The 19189-nt window shown below is 47.5% G+C and overlaps 1 protein-coding gene across 2 annotated transcripts in view; it reads right to left on the reverse strand.

The window, feature by feature from the left end:
• Positions 1 to 19189, reverse strand: part of TSPEAR (thrombospondin type laminin G domain and EAR repeats) — an 87608-nt gene that overhangs the window by 22155 nt on the left and 46264 nt on the right. For both annotated transcript variants that reach the window (XM_083154413.1, XM_083154411.1), the window contains 2 exons: positions 10523 to 10709; positions 8046 to 8275 (listed from right to left, as the gene is read on the reverse strand). In XM_083154413.1, the coding sequence (XP_083010539.1) occupies positions 8046 to 8275; positions 10523 to 10709 (417 nt within the window). The remainder of the gene's footprint in view (positions 1 to 8045; positions 8276 to 10522; positions 10710 to 19189) is intronic.

The following is a 19189-nucleotide window of genomic DNA, read 5'->3' on the forward strand; positions in this document are numbered from 1 at the left end:
AATTCATCTAGGGGTATAGTGTACATTTCAAACCCCCAGGGGTTTCACCAATTTTGATACAACTGGGCAGTGAAAATGAAAAATTACATTTTTTTACACAAAAATGCAGTTCTGGCTCAAAATTTTTCATTTTCAGAAGGTATGAAGGAGAAAAAGCACCCCAAAATCTGTGCCCCAATTTCTCCCGAGTACGGCAATGCCTCATGTGTGACCAAAAAGTGGCAGGACTCAGAAGGGAAGGAGTGATATTTGGATTTTGCAGCACAAATTCTGGTGGAATGTTGGTGGGTGCTATGTCGCATTAGCAAGACCCCCAAAGCACCAATACAGTGGAACCACCCCACAAGTGACCCCATTTTGCAAACTACACCCCTCAGGGAATTCATCTAGGGGTATAGTGTACATTTCAAACCCCCAGGGGTTTCACCAATTTTGATACAACTGGGCAGTGAAAATGAAAAATTACATTTTTTTACACAAAAATGCAGTTCTGGCTCAAAATTTTTCATTTTCAGAAGGTATGAAGGAGAAAAAGCACCCCAAAATCTGTGCCCCAATTTCTCCCGAGTATGGCAATGCCTCATATGTGACCAAAAAATACCAGTTGGGTGCATGGCAGGACTCAGAAGGGAAGGAGTGATTTTTGGATTTTGCAGCTCAGATTCTGGTGGAATGTTGGTGGGTGCTATGTGGCATTAGCAAGACCCCCGAAGCACGGTGAAATGATGAACCTAATAATCCATAGATGTGTGGTATATTTTAAAACACTCTTTTATACATAGGCTGGGTTTGTCGGGGCAAGTTTCACAGTGGAAAATAGTTTCCTTTCTTATTCCCTTTTTATAGCAAACTTTGCACCTTTTTTGTGTCCTGCCCTTTCTTGCAGTGGAGGGGATTTCGTTCGGAAAATGCTGCCCTGGTACAATACGGGGGCCAGTACTAGAAGTACTGGGGCCCTCTGCCTGCTGGTTCCCAAATACTAGGCCCTTTATGACTTCCTCTTGAAAGTGCATAAATGTCCCCCTCTGGCCGGTAGAACGGAATAGCACGTAAGCGTTATACAGTGCCATCTGGATGATATACACGGCCAGCTTCTTGTACCAGATTTTTGTTTTCCGCAGGGCACTGTACGGCTTCAGTACCTGATCTGAAAGATCCACTCCGCCCATGTACCTATTGTAATCCAGGATACAATTAGGTTTTGAGGTGTGGGTACTGGTACCTCGTACAGGGACGGAGGTGGTACTGTCTCCGTGAATTGTTGTCAGTATAAGGACATCCCTCTTGTCCTTATATTTGACCAACAACATATTTTCGGTGCATATTCCCCTGCTTTCACCCCTTCTCATTACTTGGGCAATGTGCGTTTTTGGGAGGCCTCTTTGGTTCTTGCGCACAGTACCGCAAGCTGCTGTACCTCTTGAACCAAGGGCCTTAAACAGGGGGATGCTAGTGTAAAAGTTATCCACATAGAGGTGATAACCTTTATCCAGGAAGGGGTGCACTAAATCCCAGACAATTTTTCCACTAACACCTACGAGGGAGGGGGGGCATTCTGGCGGTTCAATTCTTGAATCCTTCCCTTCATATACCCTAAACCTGTGAGTGTACCCTGAGGTGCTTTCACACAGCTTATACATTTTTATGCCATACCTTGCCCTCTTACTGGGAAGGTACTGGCGGAATTTAACCCTTCCTTTAAAATGTATAAGGGACTCGTCTATGCAAATTAATTTATCTGGGATGTACATCTCTTCAAATTTGGCACTGAAATGATCAATGACCGGCCTGACTTTGAATAGCCGGTCAAAGGTGGGATCATCTCTGGGTGGGCACTGTGCATTATCGTTGTAATGCAAAAATTTAAGGATCGTCTCAAATCGAGCCCGGGGCATGGCCATACGGTAAAATGGGGTGCTGTACAGAACATCTGTACTCCAATATTGCCTAATTTCTGGCTTTTTTACTATGCCCATATGAAACACCAGACCCCAAAACGTCATCATCTCTACTGCATCTACAGGGGTCCACCTAGCAAATGATGACGTGAGGTTTTGAGCAATAAACTGCTGGGTATATAAATTAGTTTGGTCCACCATTAAATTTATAAAATCATCAGAGAAAAATAATTTGAAAAAGTCAATTTCTCTGAGACCTGTGGAATCAAATTGGATTCCTGGCATGGCCAAAAACTCAGGAACCTGGGGCTCAAAATTGTCTGGTGGTGGGGTCCATACGAGATCAATTATTGGGGGGTGGGTCTCAGCTGCTCTACGGGGGCGTCTTTGAGGGGGTCCCTCATCACCAGAGGAGGAAGAGGAGCTTAAGACGAATCCTTCAAATTTTCCGCTTGCATCACTGGCTGTGTCAGAGTCAGAGGCAAGCATGGCATATGCCTCCTCCGCTGAATACATTCTTCTGGATGACTGGGATGACATTTGGGATGACATTTGGGATGCCATTTTTATTTTTGTGTTACTGGTAGTGAAATGTTTCAACACGTGTATAGTGTAGGGGGGGGTACAAACTTTATTTCAACCCGGGGGGTATGTAGTGTGTAGTGTGTATGTAGTGCAGAAAAAAAAAATACTTTATACAAAAAAAAAAAATTGAAGGGGTTAAAAAAAAAAAAAATTGAAGGGGTTAAAAAAAAAAAATTGAAGGGGTTAAAAAAAAAAAAAAAAGGCCCTGCGCCAAAAATTGAGCACAGATGTTGGTCAGTAACGTCCGTCACTGAACAGCGCTCAAAGGCAACAGGAATTTGATCAAAAAAAAAAAAAAATAGATCAACCCTGTGCCGAAAAAGATGATCAGTGATGTACGTCACTGATCAGCGCACAGTGGCCACAGGACACCCACAAAATCACAGTGTGTGTAAAAAAAAAAATTAAAAAAAGACCCCACAGCACCCACAAAAAAAAAAAAGGTGATCAGTGATGCGACACTGATTACCAGTGAGGGGCAGCAGGTGCACAACCTTTGGTGCAACTGACAGTGCAACTGGCAGGTATATATATAAAAAAAAAAAACCTCTGCACCCCCAAAAAGTTGCTGATCACCTCAGATATAGTGATCAGCACAAAAGGCGGGGGCAGCAGACACAAAATTTAGCACTCTCTATCACTCTCTGTCACTATCTCTCTCTATCTCTCTATCTCTCACTATCTATCACTCTATGACACTGCAGCAGCAGCACTGACAGTTATATATATGAAAAATAACCCCTGCACCCCCAAAAAGTTGCTGGGGGTGCACAAAAGGGGGGCAGCAGACACAAAATATAGCAGTCTCTATCACTCTCTGTCACTATCTCTCTCTATCTCTCTATCTCTCTATCTCTCACTATCTATCACTCTATGACACTGCAGCAGCAGCACTGACAGGTATATATATATATATAAAAAAAAACCTGCGCCCCCAAAAAGTTGCTGATCAGTTAATTTATACTGATCAGCACAAAAGGGGGGGCAGCAGTCAGTTATATAAAAAATATATAGCACAATCTGTCACTATCTCTCTATCTCTCTCTATCTCTCTCTCTCTGTCTCTCTCTATCTCTCTATCTATAACTCTATTACACTGCAGCAGCACAAAATATAGCACTCTCTGTCACTAGGCCTCTCTATCTCTCTCTATCTCTCTCTCTCTATCTCTCTATCTAATAACTCGCAGCAGCACAACACAGCACAACACAGCACAGGATGTCACAAGAGGAAGCAAGATCCAGGCAGTGATCAGGTAAGTATTTAGCAAGGTTCTGGTCAGTAAATGGCGACAGCTGGGCACGGTGACCGCACTGCACGCAATTCCAGACCGGAATGGCGTCTGCAGTGCAGTCACCGTTAGTTTAAACCCCCCTCCATGGCTGTGATTGGTCCGTCGGTCCGACGAACCAATCACGGCCTTTGGGGGCGGGCGGGGTGAGGTGGGGTGACACCAGTGTCACCCTTACACCCCGCGGTGATTGGTGCTGTACTTTACAGCACCAATCACCTCCGATCCCGTGTCACCGGCGAACGTTATTCGCCGGTGACACAGAAAACGCTGTGAATGGCTGTTCACACTGAACAGCCAATCACAGCGATCGCCGACGGGGGGGGCGGCATCGCAGCCCCCCCTGGGCATGCAGGGACATGTCTGCTGTCAGGGACAGCAGACATCGTCCCTCTGTCACTGCGTCTCTAGACGCAGTGACAGTTTGAAGTCATGACGTATATATACGTCATGTGTCGGGAAGTACTTCCCGGCCATGACGTATATATACGTCAAATGTCGGGAAGGGGTTAAGCAGATTGCATTTCCCATACTTATATTGGGAAATGCGATCCGGCCAATTAAAAAAAAAAGAAAAGTAAAAAACAAAATTGAATTGATGCCTTTGGTAATAACGGCAGCTTCAGCTGGTAATTCACAGGGATCATATGCAAATTGGGGGTTCTTCACAGCTTTCTCTGCCCCTAGGAAGTGAAAGCACAGCACGGATGGGACCAGTGTGATCAGCAATGTGTGTATTGGAAGCACAAGCTCCCCCGGAGTCCACTCCTGACTGACTGGGGTCGGACAATCCCCCCAGTCTGGGGGAGGAGCCATAAATGTAAACAAAGAGTTACTGCTTCTCCTGTGTAACATGGTACGAGATATACGTTTTCTTATTTTAATCCCAGCGATGCCTACTACGAAGAGGATGTGATCTACGCCGGGGCTTTGTTAAGTAGAGTCTCCATCCACAGGTACTACCTACGGGATTCTACTGGAGAAGCGGACGGGCCATCGTTGGAATCCATAGGTGACTATGTATGAATGATTGTAGGGTGTATTAAAGTTTTATATCTGAAAATGAGTCAGTGATATATTTCACTATTTGCTCTGTTGTAGAACTACAAGTACCAGCGGGTCCTTTCATTTGTGGTTCTCCAAGTCCCTTCTTGCAGAGCAGGCTTGCTGGAACTTGTAGTTCTATAGAAAAACACAATAGATTTTATTCTATTTTTTACGCAAAATCATCAGCCCTGACTATTTTATCGATAGTGTGTTCATTTGTATTTTTTAGAATCGGTAAAAATACAAATCGTATGCATTTCTTTTTTAGTCAATTATTCGATGTGTTGTCTCTGCAAATATAAAAAACTTTAACTCATATACAGTATAGAAAATGAAACATGTTTTTTTGGGGGGGAACAAAGAAGAGAACGTCCATCTTTATCTGCCCACTAAAGTGCAGAGGCCATGGGCCTAATTCAGACCCGACACAGTTGTTCTCAAAATGGACAAAACCCGGCTGCACTGCTGGTGGGGCAGATGTAACATGTGCAGAGAGAGTTAGATTTGGGTGGGTTACATTGTTTCTGTGCAGAGAAAATACTGGCTGCTTGTTTTTTTTTATTTTTTACACTGCAATTTAGATTTCAGTTTGAACACGCCCCACTGGAATCTATCTCTCTCTGCACCTGTTACATCTGCCCCGCCTGCAGTGCAGCATGGTTTTGTCCATTTTGAGAACAAATTTGTCCTGTGATCAGGTCTGACTTATGCCCCGTGTCCCGGATCAGGATGACACACTCACAGATATGTTTGGTGACAGGAGTCGCGCTATTTTAGTAGTACTGCAGTCTGCACTATGACTCAGCCCATTCCAGACTGATAACTCACCAGAAAATAACATAGCGGCTGATTATCCTTGAATGCAACTGGAAACACAATTGAACCAGGGCAACGAAAACTCTAAGAACTTTGGAAGGGGAACATTGCGTCTGAAGATGATGTTTACGTCCTTTCCCATCTGTTCTAAATATAACTAAATTCAATAGAAATAGGTTATCGTAACCGCAAAGTATCTGCAGGCGCCTGCACTGTCCACCGTAGCTTTTACCCGAGACGTTATTATAAATATACTGCAGAAGTCCTCTTATAGGCCCTTATTCTGATCGGTGCGGATATATCCGCGTGCGTTCGGCCCGCCGATGTTTTGTGTCTGCGCATGTGCAGAGGCGTCTCTGCGCATGTGCGAGCGGGGCGTACGGCCAAATCCCGCATGATATGTGAACACTCCGAACAGGGGGTGGAGAGGGGCGTGAAGGGCTATTTGGGCTCATTACCATATGCATACGCCCCGCGTTTCATGGGAGTTCCCATGAAAACGCTGGGCGTACGTATGGTAATGCGGCCGTGACGCACGTGTAGGGGGCGGACATATGACATCGCCGGATGTCAGCTGCCCGCCCAGATCCCTGCTTTTGCACGGAAAAATGTCTGTGTGGTCAGAGGTTGCGGGTGCTGGTGGAGCACTCGGTCCTGCATTCGATGGTCTGCGACCATCGAATGATGGGGGAGGTTCCCTTAGATGGAGGAGGCGTATTCCGTGAAAAATACACGTGCGGTCCGTTCGGACAGCTTCTTACCGCATACGGACGGAGTTGGCGATCCGTATGGAAGGCGGGGTTTCGCACGCACGGTCCTGGCCGCATAATCGGCTCCGGCCGCACCGATCAGAATAAGGGCCATAGTCTCCATTAGCTCTCAATGCTGCCTAAAATACAATGGTAACCAGGGTAGTCATACAAAGGACCTTATTCTGGTGTATTCGGACAGCCGCGTTTGTTCGCACGGGGCCGATGTTTATTGTTTGTGCATGTGCAAGGGCGAGGGGTGGGCAGCTGACGCCACCGGATATAGGTGATATCACTGAGCAAACCTTAGATCTGCGCGCACGTTCAAGATCATTCGATGGTCGGCGACCATCGAATGATGTGGGTGTTCCCCCCGCAAGCTGCAAATGGATGTTTATGTAAAACATCCATTCGCATGCCACGCAAACGGATGTGCCGTGTGAATGGTGGGCCGGCGTACCACCATTCGCAATGCGGGATCTGGCTGCTTCGCACGGATGCAAATTTGCATCCAAGCAAATCAACCCGATTAACCTCCAATATCCCAGCGGTAGGGATGTTGGCAGTTAAAAACCGACCCCGCCAGCCCAAAACCGGGTCAGTCCCACCCACGCAGTCTAACTCTATGCCCCTCCCCCCCGGTGCCAAAACCTGACCCTCCATCCCTGCAGCCTAACCATCCCCCTACACACCCTAACCGTATGTCCTCCCACTAGTGCCTATACCTAACCCCCTACCCTGGATTGACCCTAACAAGCACCTGCACACTTCCGTTCCGGATGCCGTCTGTTGTGAAACCGGCGTCTGCATAATCATTCACGTCGAAGTTCCAGCTCAGCAGTCGGGATCCGGGGACGGGATTGCCAGCATCCCAACCACCGGTAATAAAACTGCGTCCAGGTTACCAGTTATATGGTTCAATCTTTCACACACATATTTACGTTGATTTTAGTAAAGAGATGTGCCTGGATCCCAGTGTTTTGGTTTTGGGCTGTGTTCTAATTCATAACCATGTTTTGATTTTGGCAAAACCATTTGACCACCTTTGTTAAATCGTGTCATATTTAATATCCGAATTCCGAACAGTAGAAACATTTGAACCAGGACTCTGTTTGGATCGGACCAACTGCGACAAAGACAGGTTGATCAAGGCTGGAGCTGACGTCACAGTCCCTCCCTGAAAATGCCGTCTGCCTGACACTCCCAGAAAACGGCATGTGTCCACCCCCAAATGCTGGCTTCCTATACGTCACATTGCGAGGGGATTGCAATGAGATATTTTTGCTCTTTTTGTCGCTATTTCAGCCTATGATCTGTTTGCATGAGCAGTTATTCAATTTTCAAACGGATTGCGAATTCGCACACCAGCGTTCCACTCTGATCATTCCTACCCAAAAAAAGTCAAACACCAAATATAATGCTGTGATGCCTCCAGCGGGCACTTCAGGGCACCCAACAGAGCTCCGCTCAGGACACATGCACATAAACACACACACAAACAGCGAAACCTGGCAGCTTCTGACATGTGTGTGCGTGTAGCACAAGCCAAGCCCCCCCGCTACCACTACAACCACCCTCTTCCAGCCCTGGTGTCTATTTTTTTGACGAGCTTTTACCCCCAAACGTATACAATGGAGGAAATGTTGGGCAAGTGCTTACCGTTATAGATTGGAAAGACCTGAAGGTGCTCCCCAGCCAAATGTAGACATTGGACTGGATGTTGGTGGATGTGCCATTAAATGTATTTGCTACAACAAGAAAGAAATAAGGTCCAATACTGAAGAATTCCCAGTCGTAGGCACCGGAGGTGGGAATGGTCTGGTTGACCTCAAATAGGAGGCTGCTTGCGTTCCACTTGTAGATAACACTGTTAATATTGTGGTTATTCCCTGTAATAGAAGACATATAATCAAATGAACTGCTAGTTGTAGAGTGGGAAGATGATTATTTATTGATTACCATTATCTGTCAGAAGTAAAACAATACTTATATTCATTCTGTGTATTTAAGAAACGCGTTTCACTCTAATTTCAAGTAGAGATGTGCGGGTTCTGATTTACTCTGATTTACTCTGATTTTTAAAGCAGGATCCTATTGGCTATCCCAAATCACATGACAGTTGTTGACAGTTGATAGCCAAAAAGATCCTGCTTTGAAATCAGAGGAAATCAGAACCTGCACATATCTAATTTCAAGTTGCGTTTTACATCATTCTTGTTTAATAACACGGCGCGAATACATCAGGACTGACATCTACCTACAGCCCGGAACTGAACATTACCAAGTGTCATATATAACTCGGATGGTGTTACCAGAGGGGTTAAGGATGAGTAGAACAGATAATCGAGAGAAGGTAAAAGCTTGTATCAACACTTATCAGGACACCTTAACCTCAGCCCTTTCAGCTGCTGTTAGGCGCCGTGGGAGCGCTTCTGGAAGGACAGAGCGGCATGTACGCTTAGCCGCCTGTCCTTCCGGCTCTGACGTCCGGTTGCCTAGCAACCAGGGACGCTGGAGGACGCAGCGTCGGAGCGTGACGCCCGTCCTCCCTCCTCACGTCCCTCAGCGCCTGAGACGCGGCAGCGCCGTTGCTTAGCAACGGCAGACGCTGCTAGGCAGAGAGGAAAAGCCGCGAAATTCAACAGGCCGCAGGTGTCGGAAAGGACTCGTTATGACAGGCGGGACTCAGGCCTCCATTCTCATTGGCTCCTAGCCTTCTTATCTAGGAAGCCAGCCCTGCAGTCCTCGCCGGTGATAGCTCCTGTTTGGACCTATCTGTCTGCTGCTCTCCGGTCCGTTTCCCTGCTGTTCCCAGCGGTTCCTTCGTGGTCTCCTCTTCCATTGGTTCCTCCTGTGTCGTGAGTTGCCCCTTAGGGGTAGTTTCATTCACACCTTCTTTATTGTCATTACCTTACTCATTACCTGTGTTCTCTGTCTGCCGCATTGGCAGGTCATTTATGCTGGGAAGGTCCATTGCTTCCCACTCATTCTCTCCCCTTGTCTCCCAGTTTTTCTGGGGTTTTCCAGTCCCTCCTGCTCTTTGTATACTTTGGTATTGTGTCTTATATTTTGTATGGTTCCCTGGGCGACGGTTGTCGCGGGTTGTGGCGACCAGGTCGCGGGCGCTTAGTTGCGTTAGCCAGGGCCCGGCAAGTCGCCGTTTGTTAATTTCAGTTAGGCCCCTCAGTCAGCTTTCCTCTTGACCGTACCCTAGGGGGGTCCCCGGCTCCTTGTCCTCTCATAACACCTGGCTGCACCGGAGCTTGGGTGGGCTTAACCTACCCATTCAAACGTGGCGGCTACAGGCGAAGCCTAGTAACACCTGCAGGAGTCGGTCACCCAGCCTGGGGGGTACAACAGAGGTAGTATAGGGTTTGGCCGTGGCTGTCCTAAACAGCAGTCCCGGCGGTGGGGTCACACCCGAAACCTAACAGCTGCCATGCTTTGGGTGATTCATCAACTGTAGCAAAACTCTGTAAAATGGGATTTGACTGTAATTTTGGTTAATCGTACCTTGGCCCAAAGTGGAAAACTCACTTTAGGCCAAGGTACAAGTTAAAATGATGTGTATCTCATAAACAGGGTCATAAGTTAGTTATTAGGGTGTCCAAATTTTTTTTTAAAAGGTTTAAAATTTTTTAAAAAGGTTTAAAAAATTAAAACAAAAATGCTTAGTCCCGGGATAACGGGGACTAAGCCACCCTAATATTTGTGCATTAGTTTAAATATATTGCAACACCAAAAAACTAACTCCCCCACCCCCAAACCAGCCATCTCACAGATTCACTCACATGGGCTGGCAGGAAGATAGGTGCGGTGGCGCAGGGAGGTGCACCGGGAGCGGTGCACCGAGTGCAAAGGTGCGGCTGGGAGTGGTGCGGCGACTGAGAGCTGTGCGGCCTGTGGAGAGATGCACAGTGTGTCCTCTGACCACGTCATGCTGGGCAGAGCTGCACAGCCGGAACAGGAGAAGCCAGGCAGCATCCGAGATTATGCATGCGCAAACTAATCCCGGAGTCCACGGAATTGGATTCAAATCCCATCGATTTTAGGGCTAAATCCCGCTGATCCTGATCCCAGGATTGTCCACCCTAATAGGTATTTCTATTGTAGAGTGAACATAGAGGGTACAATACCTTCTCTGTGGTTGGCAACGGCCAGGAACGTCTCTCCCTCCATGTGGAAGGCCTCCCAATCGCGCGCACTATACGTCCGTATACTCTGATATGGGAGGAATTTAATTTTCTTGGGATTCCATTTGTAGATGACTGACATTTCCTCTCCATCATCGTTCTTCTCAAAGTTGGCCAAGGCTAAGAATATCTTAATAGGAAGATGAAACAAACGAGAGGAGAAAAAAAAACCAGCATTTAATTATAAATTGGACAAGCCGCCAAGTTATTATACAGATTAGGGATGGAGGAACCGCATTCATCCTGGTTCTTATTAGCTAATCAACCATCAACCTCTCTTCACCTAATTCACACGTGCAGAGATGTACTAAGCCTTGGAGGGATAGAAAGTCAGAGGTGTAACTCTAGGAGACAAAGGAGTCATCTGCCACCGGGCTCCTGCTCCCAAAGGGGCACCTCCCCTCACCTGCAAGTTTGAATCAGTTCATTGAAAGCCGTTGATATCGCTTCTATGGATGACTCCGCCTCCTAGCAAACGGCACACTCTACATACCTCTGGCTAATAGTAACATCTATACATAATTAGAATCTGCACACTTAGGGCTTAATTCAACATTGATCGGAACAGGGTGAATTCGGCCCCGCTCCGATGGTATTTGCATGCGCGTATTTGCGGATGTGCAGACCCCGGGACTGAACGGCTTCGTCGAGTTTCGTACTCAGTGAGTTTCACACTCATCGATCTGTTCGCTCCAGAGGGTGTGGGCCGGATCAGGATTGGAAACGCAGGCGGGCCGATGCCTGCTGGCATCAGGCGACTGGCGTCACATGACACCAGCGCCCGCCCCCTCTTCGGCAGGCTCAGACGGAAATACAAGTCAGTTTAGATGTGCAACCCCTGGAGGAATATTGAAATGCGTCTTCGACAACTTGACCATAAGTCATGATAATTGCACTTCAGGCCTAATTCACATTGACTCATTAAGCGGCGAAAATTTGCTGCTTAGCAAGACATCGAACACCGCCCGCCAGCCAAACGAATGCCCCCCGCCACCCCCTGCCACCGTGCAAACTTCCCCATTGGGTATTTAGCCAAAACATCAGTCCCCGGTGCGAATACACCAGGAATACATCATACCTGAATCAGGCCCTTAGTACAGGGGTTCCAAGATCTTCGAGAGACACTTATGGAAATGAGTTATTTCGGAAGGAAAGCTTATCACACATCATTTGCAATACAAAGAGAGTAGATGAAAGATTACAAAACATAAAATGCTTGCCAAGGATTTCTGGAGGTGAAACCGAGACCAGGCAGACTCAGAACCTGCTTAATGATCCTTAGGTAAGTCTCCTGGCCAACATTAAGCATTACTCGGGGTATATGGAGTCATTCAGAAAATGGCATGTCTTCCGTACAGGGGCCCTGGGGCCGCTGTGTGTGTGAGTGGCAGCAATCCCTGTCCTTTATGTGTGTTCTCTACATAGTCATTTAGAATCATTTATGCAGAAGTCTGGGAGCCTGATTCTGGTTGAGTCGGTAAGCTGAGAAGATCGCAGCTTACCAAGTGCCAGAGAGCCTGCCCTGTGGAAAATCCGACCCCGGCTGCCGTTTCCCCTCACAACCATGTGAAAACCATTATGACACACATCCCCTCGCTTGCAGCCGACCACTAAGTTATGTCTCCTGTGTTCGCAAATAGAAGTCAGTAGGAACTGACTTTTATTTGTGAGCAGCGGGATGAAGACAGGTCATGTGACGTCAGCCGCCCACCCCGGGACATCACATCATCCCGTCCGCGTACCCATGGGAACGCCGAGCGGGGACCCTATGTAACGCTGGGCTTTCTCATGGGCAACACCCATCCCCACCTCGGCCCACTTCAATCCCTGCGAATGTCAAGCCACTGAAACCGTTCGTAAAGTGGACCTGCGCTTGCGCATAAAAGACCACCCATCATCGGACTGGGGCCTAATTCGGAATCCGAATTAACTGGAATCACCCCTGAAAACGAATTTAAAAAATGAATTAATATTACAGGTATTAAGAAGATTAAACATTATGGGAATTTCTGTGATCCTGAGGCCACGCCCCCAGCCTCGGGCGGGATGTGGGACAGTCCCAAATAAAACAGTCCCAAATAAAATCAAGACAGTTGGGAAGTATGCATAAAGCTTCCAAAAATCCCCTGAAATTTGGGTAAGAAACTACCCCACTGTCCCCAGATGCTCCCAGCACCCCAAACCCCCAACCACACCCATTCTTGGCAGCCCACAGTGGGTGGTCTGCCATAGGGCCATTGTAGCCCTTCCCCCTGTTATACAGTGCCTGATTTATGGCATTGTCTAGTGGGGGCGTTGCCATGAGGATGCAATTGTGGAGCCATGCCCCCATCCAGCCTTCCTTCCCACTTGACCACGCCCCTAACTCCCTTACATGCAAAGTAGGGAATTAAGCATAATGGGCCCACCGGAAGAATGCAGTGTAGGGGCCTATGGTAGGGGTGTGGCCAGTCTCCAGAGGGGGTGTGGCAAAGCCACCACAGTGGCTTAGCAACCATTAGTAGATAGTGCATGGACTGGTCCACTTGATAAATATCATACCTCACAACATGACCCATTCCAGGAGGGACAAAATGCTCGGTTCCTGGACTTTCTTGCCAGTGGCAGTTGCAGAGGTGGGGATGCAGCACAGTCCAAAATTCAAATACGGGAGCCCCATCTACTGACAGTTAGTCCTGGCCAGCGGTGTATATCACCGCTGGCCAGGGTGGCAGTTGGTGTGGTTCGCCTATTTGAATTTTGGACTGTGCTGTGGCCTCACCTCTGGAGACAACACTAGCAAGGAAGTCCAGGAGCAGAGCATTTTGTCCCTCTGGAATGGGTTATGTTGGGAGGTATGAAATATATATAATAATTACTACTAGTGCATGTGTGATAATGTAGCAGATACAGCAATGCACTATTGAGAATAAACCATAGTCCTGTGCAGCGTAAGATGCAAATGTATAACATATAATTCAAGTGCACAGTCTGGGACACCGATGTACTGGGGCTCCCCAGGGTTTCCTCCTGTGACCCAGTCGAACCCTTGTGGTGGCGTTTTGGTGTTAGCCATAGGCCGCTGTTGTGTCTGATGCTGCAGCCGATGGCCATTTGCACATGCCGCAGCTGGTAGGATGCACATCTGCTGCAGTATTAACCCGGTAGCTGCATCAACCTCTCAGAGCTGGAATAGGAATCAAATAATTACACAGCTCCATAACCGGTTTCTGTTGTAGCAGAGAAATATCCGTCTGTGCCTTATAATTTAATTCTACTTTGTTAATAGCTTTTGGTGGCCAGAGCCAGGTCTGCACTGCAAGGTATAATTTCCTTGTAAGCACCGTTCGAAGCACATCAGCGAAGCAATAGTCACAACAAGCTGACAGGAAGAGGTGGGAACAAAACAACCACATTAAGCTCTCCCTATGGAAACCATTCATCTCAGCCCCGTGCAGCACCACAACAGAGCAGCCATTGTATATTAACTTCCACAACTTGTTACACATATTCTAATTTGTGTCTATAAAGGTTCATTCTTACAAGCAATTACATTGCACTCGGCATTACATGAATGAGTCACAGGTTTATTTGCACTGCATTTATATCTGCTTATACAGTAACACAGCACGGTGCACACTTTGCAGATCTCCTTTAAGTGCAGAGACCGGTGTTTATACTATATATATACCAGGCAGGTCTGGCCGTCTGGTTCCTCCAAGGGCCGATAGGCCTGCATAGCCTCCATCTGTACCGATTTAGCCGGTACAGTAGCGTTTCCTTAATGGTCTGTACTGGCTAAAAACCAAAGTACCTAGGGTTACCACGCGTCCGGGATTACTCCGGACATTCTGGTAATTAGGCCGGGTGTCTGGAGTCCAGGTGACTATTAGATGTCCCGGAACAGGACAAACACACACTGAAGTCCGGCAGCGGCAGGCAGTGTTCCTCTGGCCCCGCTGACAAACAGCAAGGACAGTGACACGCAGCGTGCGCCTCCGCCTGGCACCTCCATCCCCCTTCCACCCGGCACCTCTATCCCTCCTCTGCCCGGCCGGCAACGGCAGCTTTTTCCCCCTTTGCCTGGTAGTGGGAGGGCCGTCCCCCCTCTACACGGCGCCTCCTTCCCTCTTCTGCCCGGCCGGCAACGGCAGCTTTTTCCCCCTTTGCCCGGTAGTGGGAGGGCCGTCCCCCCTCTACACGGCGCCTCCTTCCCTCTTCTGCCTGACAGCAGCAGCTTACTCCTGGTGGCAGTGCTCTCCCCTCCCTCCGCAGGCTCAAGGCAGCTCTGTCCCATATACATGCCACTGTGTATATAAGACAGAGCTGTCTATATAGCACTATGGGGGCATTACATTGTGTGGCAATACGGGGGCATTATGTGTGTGGCATTACAGGGGCCTTATGTGTGTGGCACTTATGCAGGTGGCACTACAGGGGCATTATGTGTGTGTCTCTATGGGGAGCAGTATGTCTGTGGCACTATTGGGGCATTGTGTGTGGCATGAAAGGATCAGCATTATTTGTGCAGCACTACAGGGGGCATTATGCATGTGTCACTATGGAGGGCATTATGCCTGTGGCACTATGGGGGGCATTATTTATATAGAACTAAGGGGGGGCATTATATGTGGGCAAAGAGCATGTAATCCCCTCAGACATCGAGCATGTAATCCCCTGGGCAGCGAGCATGTAATCCCTCCTGGCAATGAGCATTCAACTACCACTGGCAATGAGCATGTAATCCCTGAGGCAATGAGCATGCAACCCCCCCACCGGCCATGTCAAGGAGCATGTAAACCCTGGAAAGAAGAATTTAAACCCTGGCATCGAACGTGTAACTCCTGACAATGAGCATGTAGGTAAGCGCACTTATATGGCATAATATGTAAGGGGCATTTTGGTGTGTGGAATAATGTGTAATGAGCAATATGGTGTGTGATATAATATGTAATGTATACACCATATACATGTGGTATAATGTGTAATGGGTATTTTGGTGCATGGCATAATGTGTAATGGGCATTGCTGTGTGTGGAATAATGTGTACTGGGCATTACAGCATGTGGCATATGTGTAATAGGTAATTCTGTGTGGGGCGTAATATGTAATGGGCATTACGGTGTGTGGCATAATAGGTAAATGGCATTACAGTGTGTGGACAGTGGCCTTATAATTGGTATTACAGTGTGAGGCGTAACGTGTAATGAGCATTACAATGTGAGGCGCAGCGTATAATGGGCATTACGGTGTGTGGTATAACATGTAATGGGCATCACGGTGTGTGGTGTAACGGGCATTATGGTGTGTGGCATAACGTGTATGTGGCATTATGGTGTGCAAAATCAAGAATAAAAATGAAGCAAAGTTTTAAAAAAGCCACGATAAGACAGGTCAAGGGGTGGGGCTGGGGGCAGGTCAAGTAGTGGGACACTGTTGGGGAATCTTTCAACAAAAAGGTGGTAACCCTACAAGTACCAAGTGTACCAGTTTTAGCCGCAGCTCTGAGTCAGCCAATGAGGCCACAGGGACTCTGGGAGATGTAGTTCACAACACCGCTGGCTGCTCCCTGGGTAGCGTCTGTTCAGGACTACAGGACCCCGGACACAGGACACCACCGGACACAGACAGCGCCAGCAGCAGCAGTACTGCAGGCGGACACCGGATGACCAAATAGTTCGCTCCCCGGCAGCAGCAACAATGGTGAGTGTGCTGCTGCTGGGAAACACCTGGTACTGTGGGGGCATACTTATTGCTGGCACTGTGGAGGCATACTTGTTGGCACTGTGGGGGCATACTTGGCACTGTGGGGGAATACTTTTTAGCACTGTGGGGGAATACTTTTTGGCACTGTGGGGGCATACTTATTGCTGGTACTGTGGGGGCATTGCTGGCACTGTGGGGCATTGCTGGTACTGTGGGGCATACTTGTTGGCACTGTGGGGGCATTGCTGGCACTGTGGGGGCATGCCCGGCACCATGGGGTCATACCTGGCACTGTGGGGGCATACCTGGCACCATGGGAGCATATGTGTATCTGGCACTATTTGGGCTTATGTATATCTGCCACTGCACTATTGGGGGCATATGTGTATCACACCCCCATTTTCATTGGACTACACCAAATTTTTGGCGCAGTTATGTATGTGGCATAGTGTGTCAGGGACATTACAGTGTGTGGCATAATGTGTAAAGGGCATTATTTGGTTGTTAGGCAGTTTTTATTTTTTATTTTAGTAGCTCTTCAGGTGGTTTATTTTACCGCGAGTAGCTCACACCCCAAAAATGATTGGAGATCACTGACCTAGACACTAATCATTTACACCAAGACAAATGCATGAAAGTTAATCAGTGTCAGTTAAAAAATTGTTCATTGTAGGAAATAAATATAATAACAGGTGTAACGGATAGTAACAGTGGGTTAATTGGATCTGCTGCGTGATGAAATAAAATCTTACTCTGGGATAAAGCGGCCATGTAACACAGGAGGGGGTGTGGAGGAGAAGATCTGGGGGTGTGGAGGAGAAGGTCCAGGGGTGTGGAGCAGAAGGTCCGGGGGTGTGGAGGAGAAGGTCCGGGGGTGTGGAGGAGAAGGTCCAGGGGTGTGGAGGAGAAGGTCCGGGGGTGTGGAGGAGAAGGTCCGGGGGTGTGGAGAAGGTCCAGGGGTGTGGAGGAGAAGGTCCAGGGGTGTGGAGGAGAAGGTCCGGGGGTGTGGAGGAGAAGGTCCAGGGGTGTGGAGGAGAAGGTCCAGGGGTGTGGAGGAGAAGGTCCGGGGGTGTGGAGGAGAAGTTTCGGGGGTGTGGAGGAGAAGGTACAGGGGTGTGGAGGAGAAGGTCTGGGGGTGTGGAGGAGAGGTCCGGGGTGTGGAGGATAAGGTCTGGGGGTGTGGAGGAGAAGGTCCGGGGGTGTGGAGGAGAAGGTCCGGGGGTGTGGAGGAGAAGATCCGGGGGTGTGGAGGAGAAGGTCTGGGGTGTGGAGGAGAAGGTCCGGGGGTGTGGAGGAGAAGGTCCGGGGGTGTGGACACACGATGCATCATCATATTTGTGAGCATCAAGTCCATTGAACGGAAAAAAAACGGGACCAAATTCGGCCCTATCCGAATGGGTCTGAATCAGACCCCAATCATTTCTTACGATGCGCATTTGGAAGGTTTTTATAAAATTATTATGTACTTCACTTGCATAATTTACTACTTCAATATATTATCTTATATATTATCTGTACTACATAACCTCACTAAGAAAATGTTATCAATTCTTAAAACTAATTAATTAGGTTACTGGCTATCTGTTTATGCCAGAGTGGTAGTTCTCCAGGAAAAGTCCATAATTCACTGATTTATCCTCTTACAGTATATCAGGGATGTCATGGGTCCAACATGTCTGATAATATAGACTTTCTTTGGACCATTAGTGTGGTCAATAAGATAAACAAAATGCTTGTCAAAGCTTGCAAAATAGATAAAATTGAATTTATAATATTAATTTAATAAGTATAACAAACAAACTACAGGTTTGTCCTAGAATATACTGCACGTAGCGGTCTTAGGCCCTTATTCTGGTTCACCGGCAAGGGCAAATTCCTTCTCAAACTGACAAATCCATGTGCACTGCAGGTGGGGCAGATGTAACATGTGCAGAGAGAATTAGATTTGGGTGAGTTATATTTTTTCTGTTCAGGGAAAACACTGACTGCTTTATTTTTACACTGCAATATATGTTTCGCTTTGAAGTAAAACCCCACCCAAATCTAACTCTCTCTGCACAAGTTACATCTGCCCCCCTGCAGTGCACATGATTTTGTTCATTTGAAAAGGAATTTCCCTTTGCGAGTGAACCAGAATAAGGGCCGTGATGTGATGACCTTCTAATGTAACTTGCTGGGGTCCTGACATTATACTTATTGTCCGATGGGGTCCCAGAGCAAAATAGTTTGAGGACCCCTGTTCTAGGAAATTGTTGAGTCCCTCAAACACTTGACCTCCCTGTAATCTGTGAGAATTACACGATTATGCCCAACGTGCTGTGACCTACAATGTGTCCTGTCAAACCTAACGTTCCACGCTTGTGCCTATACAGTGCTAGCAGTCACCCTGAATTCTCTGCCCTTCTCCTCACTGACATAAGGGAGCCTGCTAACTTCCAGCTGGTACAGCATAAGCCCCTGACGCAGCTGTTTATGTATATAAAGTACTAATTTATTCCCAGCGTGTTGCTGCCTGTACTTCATTCGTACCTCCTGCGGTGTTTCATAATCGCACCAAAATCTTTTCATCATGTGTTCAAACAACATAAAACAAACTGTACAGTAGCTGCTTTCTAGTGCACCGCGCTTTAGCAGAACATGTTTTCCAGCTCAGATAAGACCGGCCATAAGTCAGCCACATCTGCAGAGAACTGTAGAAGCAGATTTTTAATGAATGTTAACTTCAACATTACATGCGGCTGACATAGATTGTATCTGGGACAAGATCTTGTCTCAATCCCGCTGGGACTGAATTCTTTAGTAATTTAAAGCAGAGATATTTGCGCAAGTTAATGCAATGCACGGCGCAGACGTTCCGAGGGCACATAGGATTCGAATCCCATATGGTCGGCGGTTTTCTTATTGTAGTTTAGAACTGACTTCAAA

The sequence above is a fragment of the Crinia signifera genome, chromosome 7 (genome assembly GCF_055691185.1).
Source record: "Crinia signifera chromosome 7, ASM5569118v1, whole genome shotgun sequence".
NCBI lineage: Eukaryota > Metazoa > Chordata > Amphibia > Anura > Myobatrachidae > Crinia > Crinia signifera.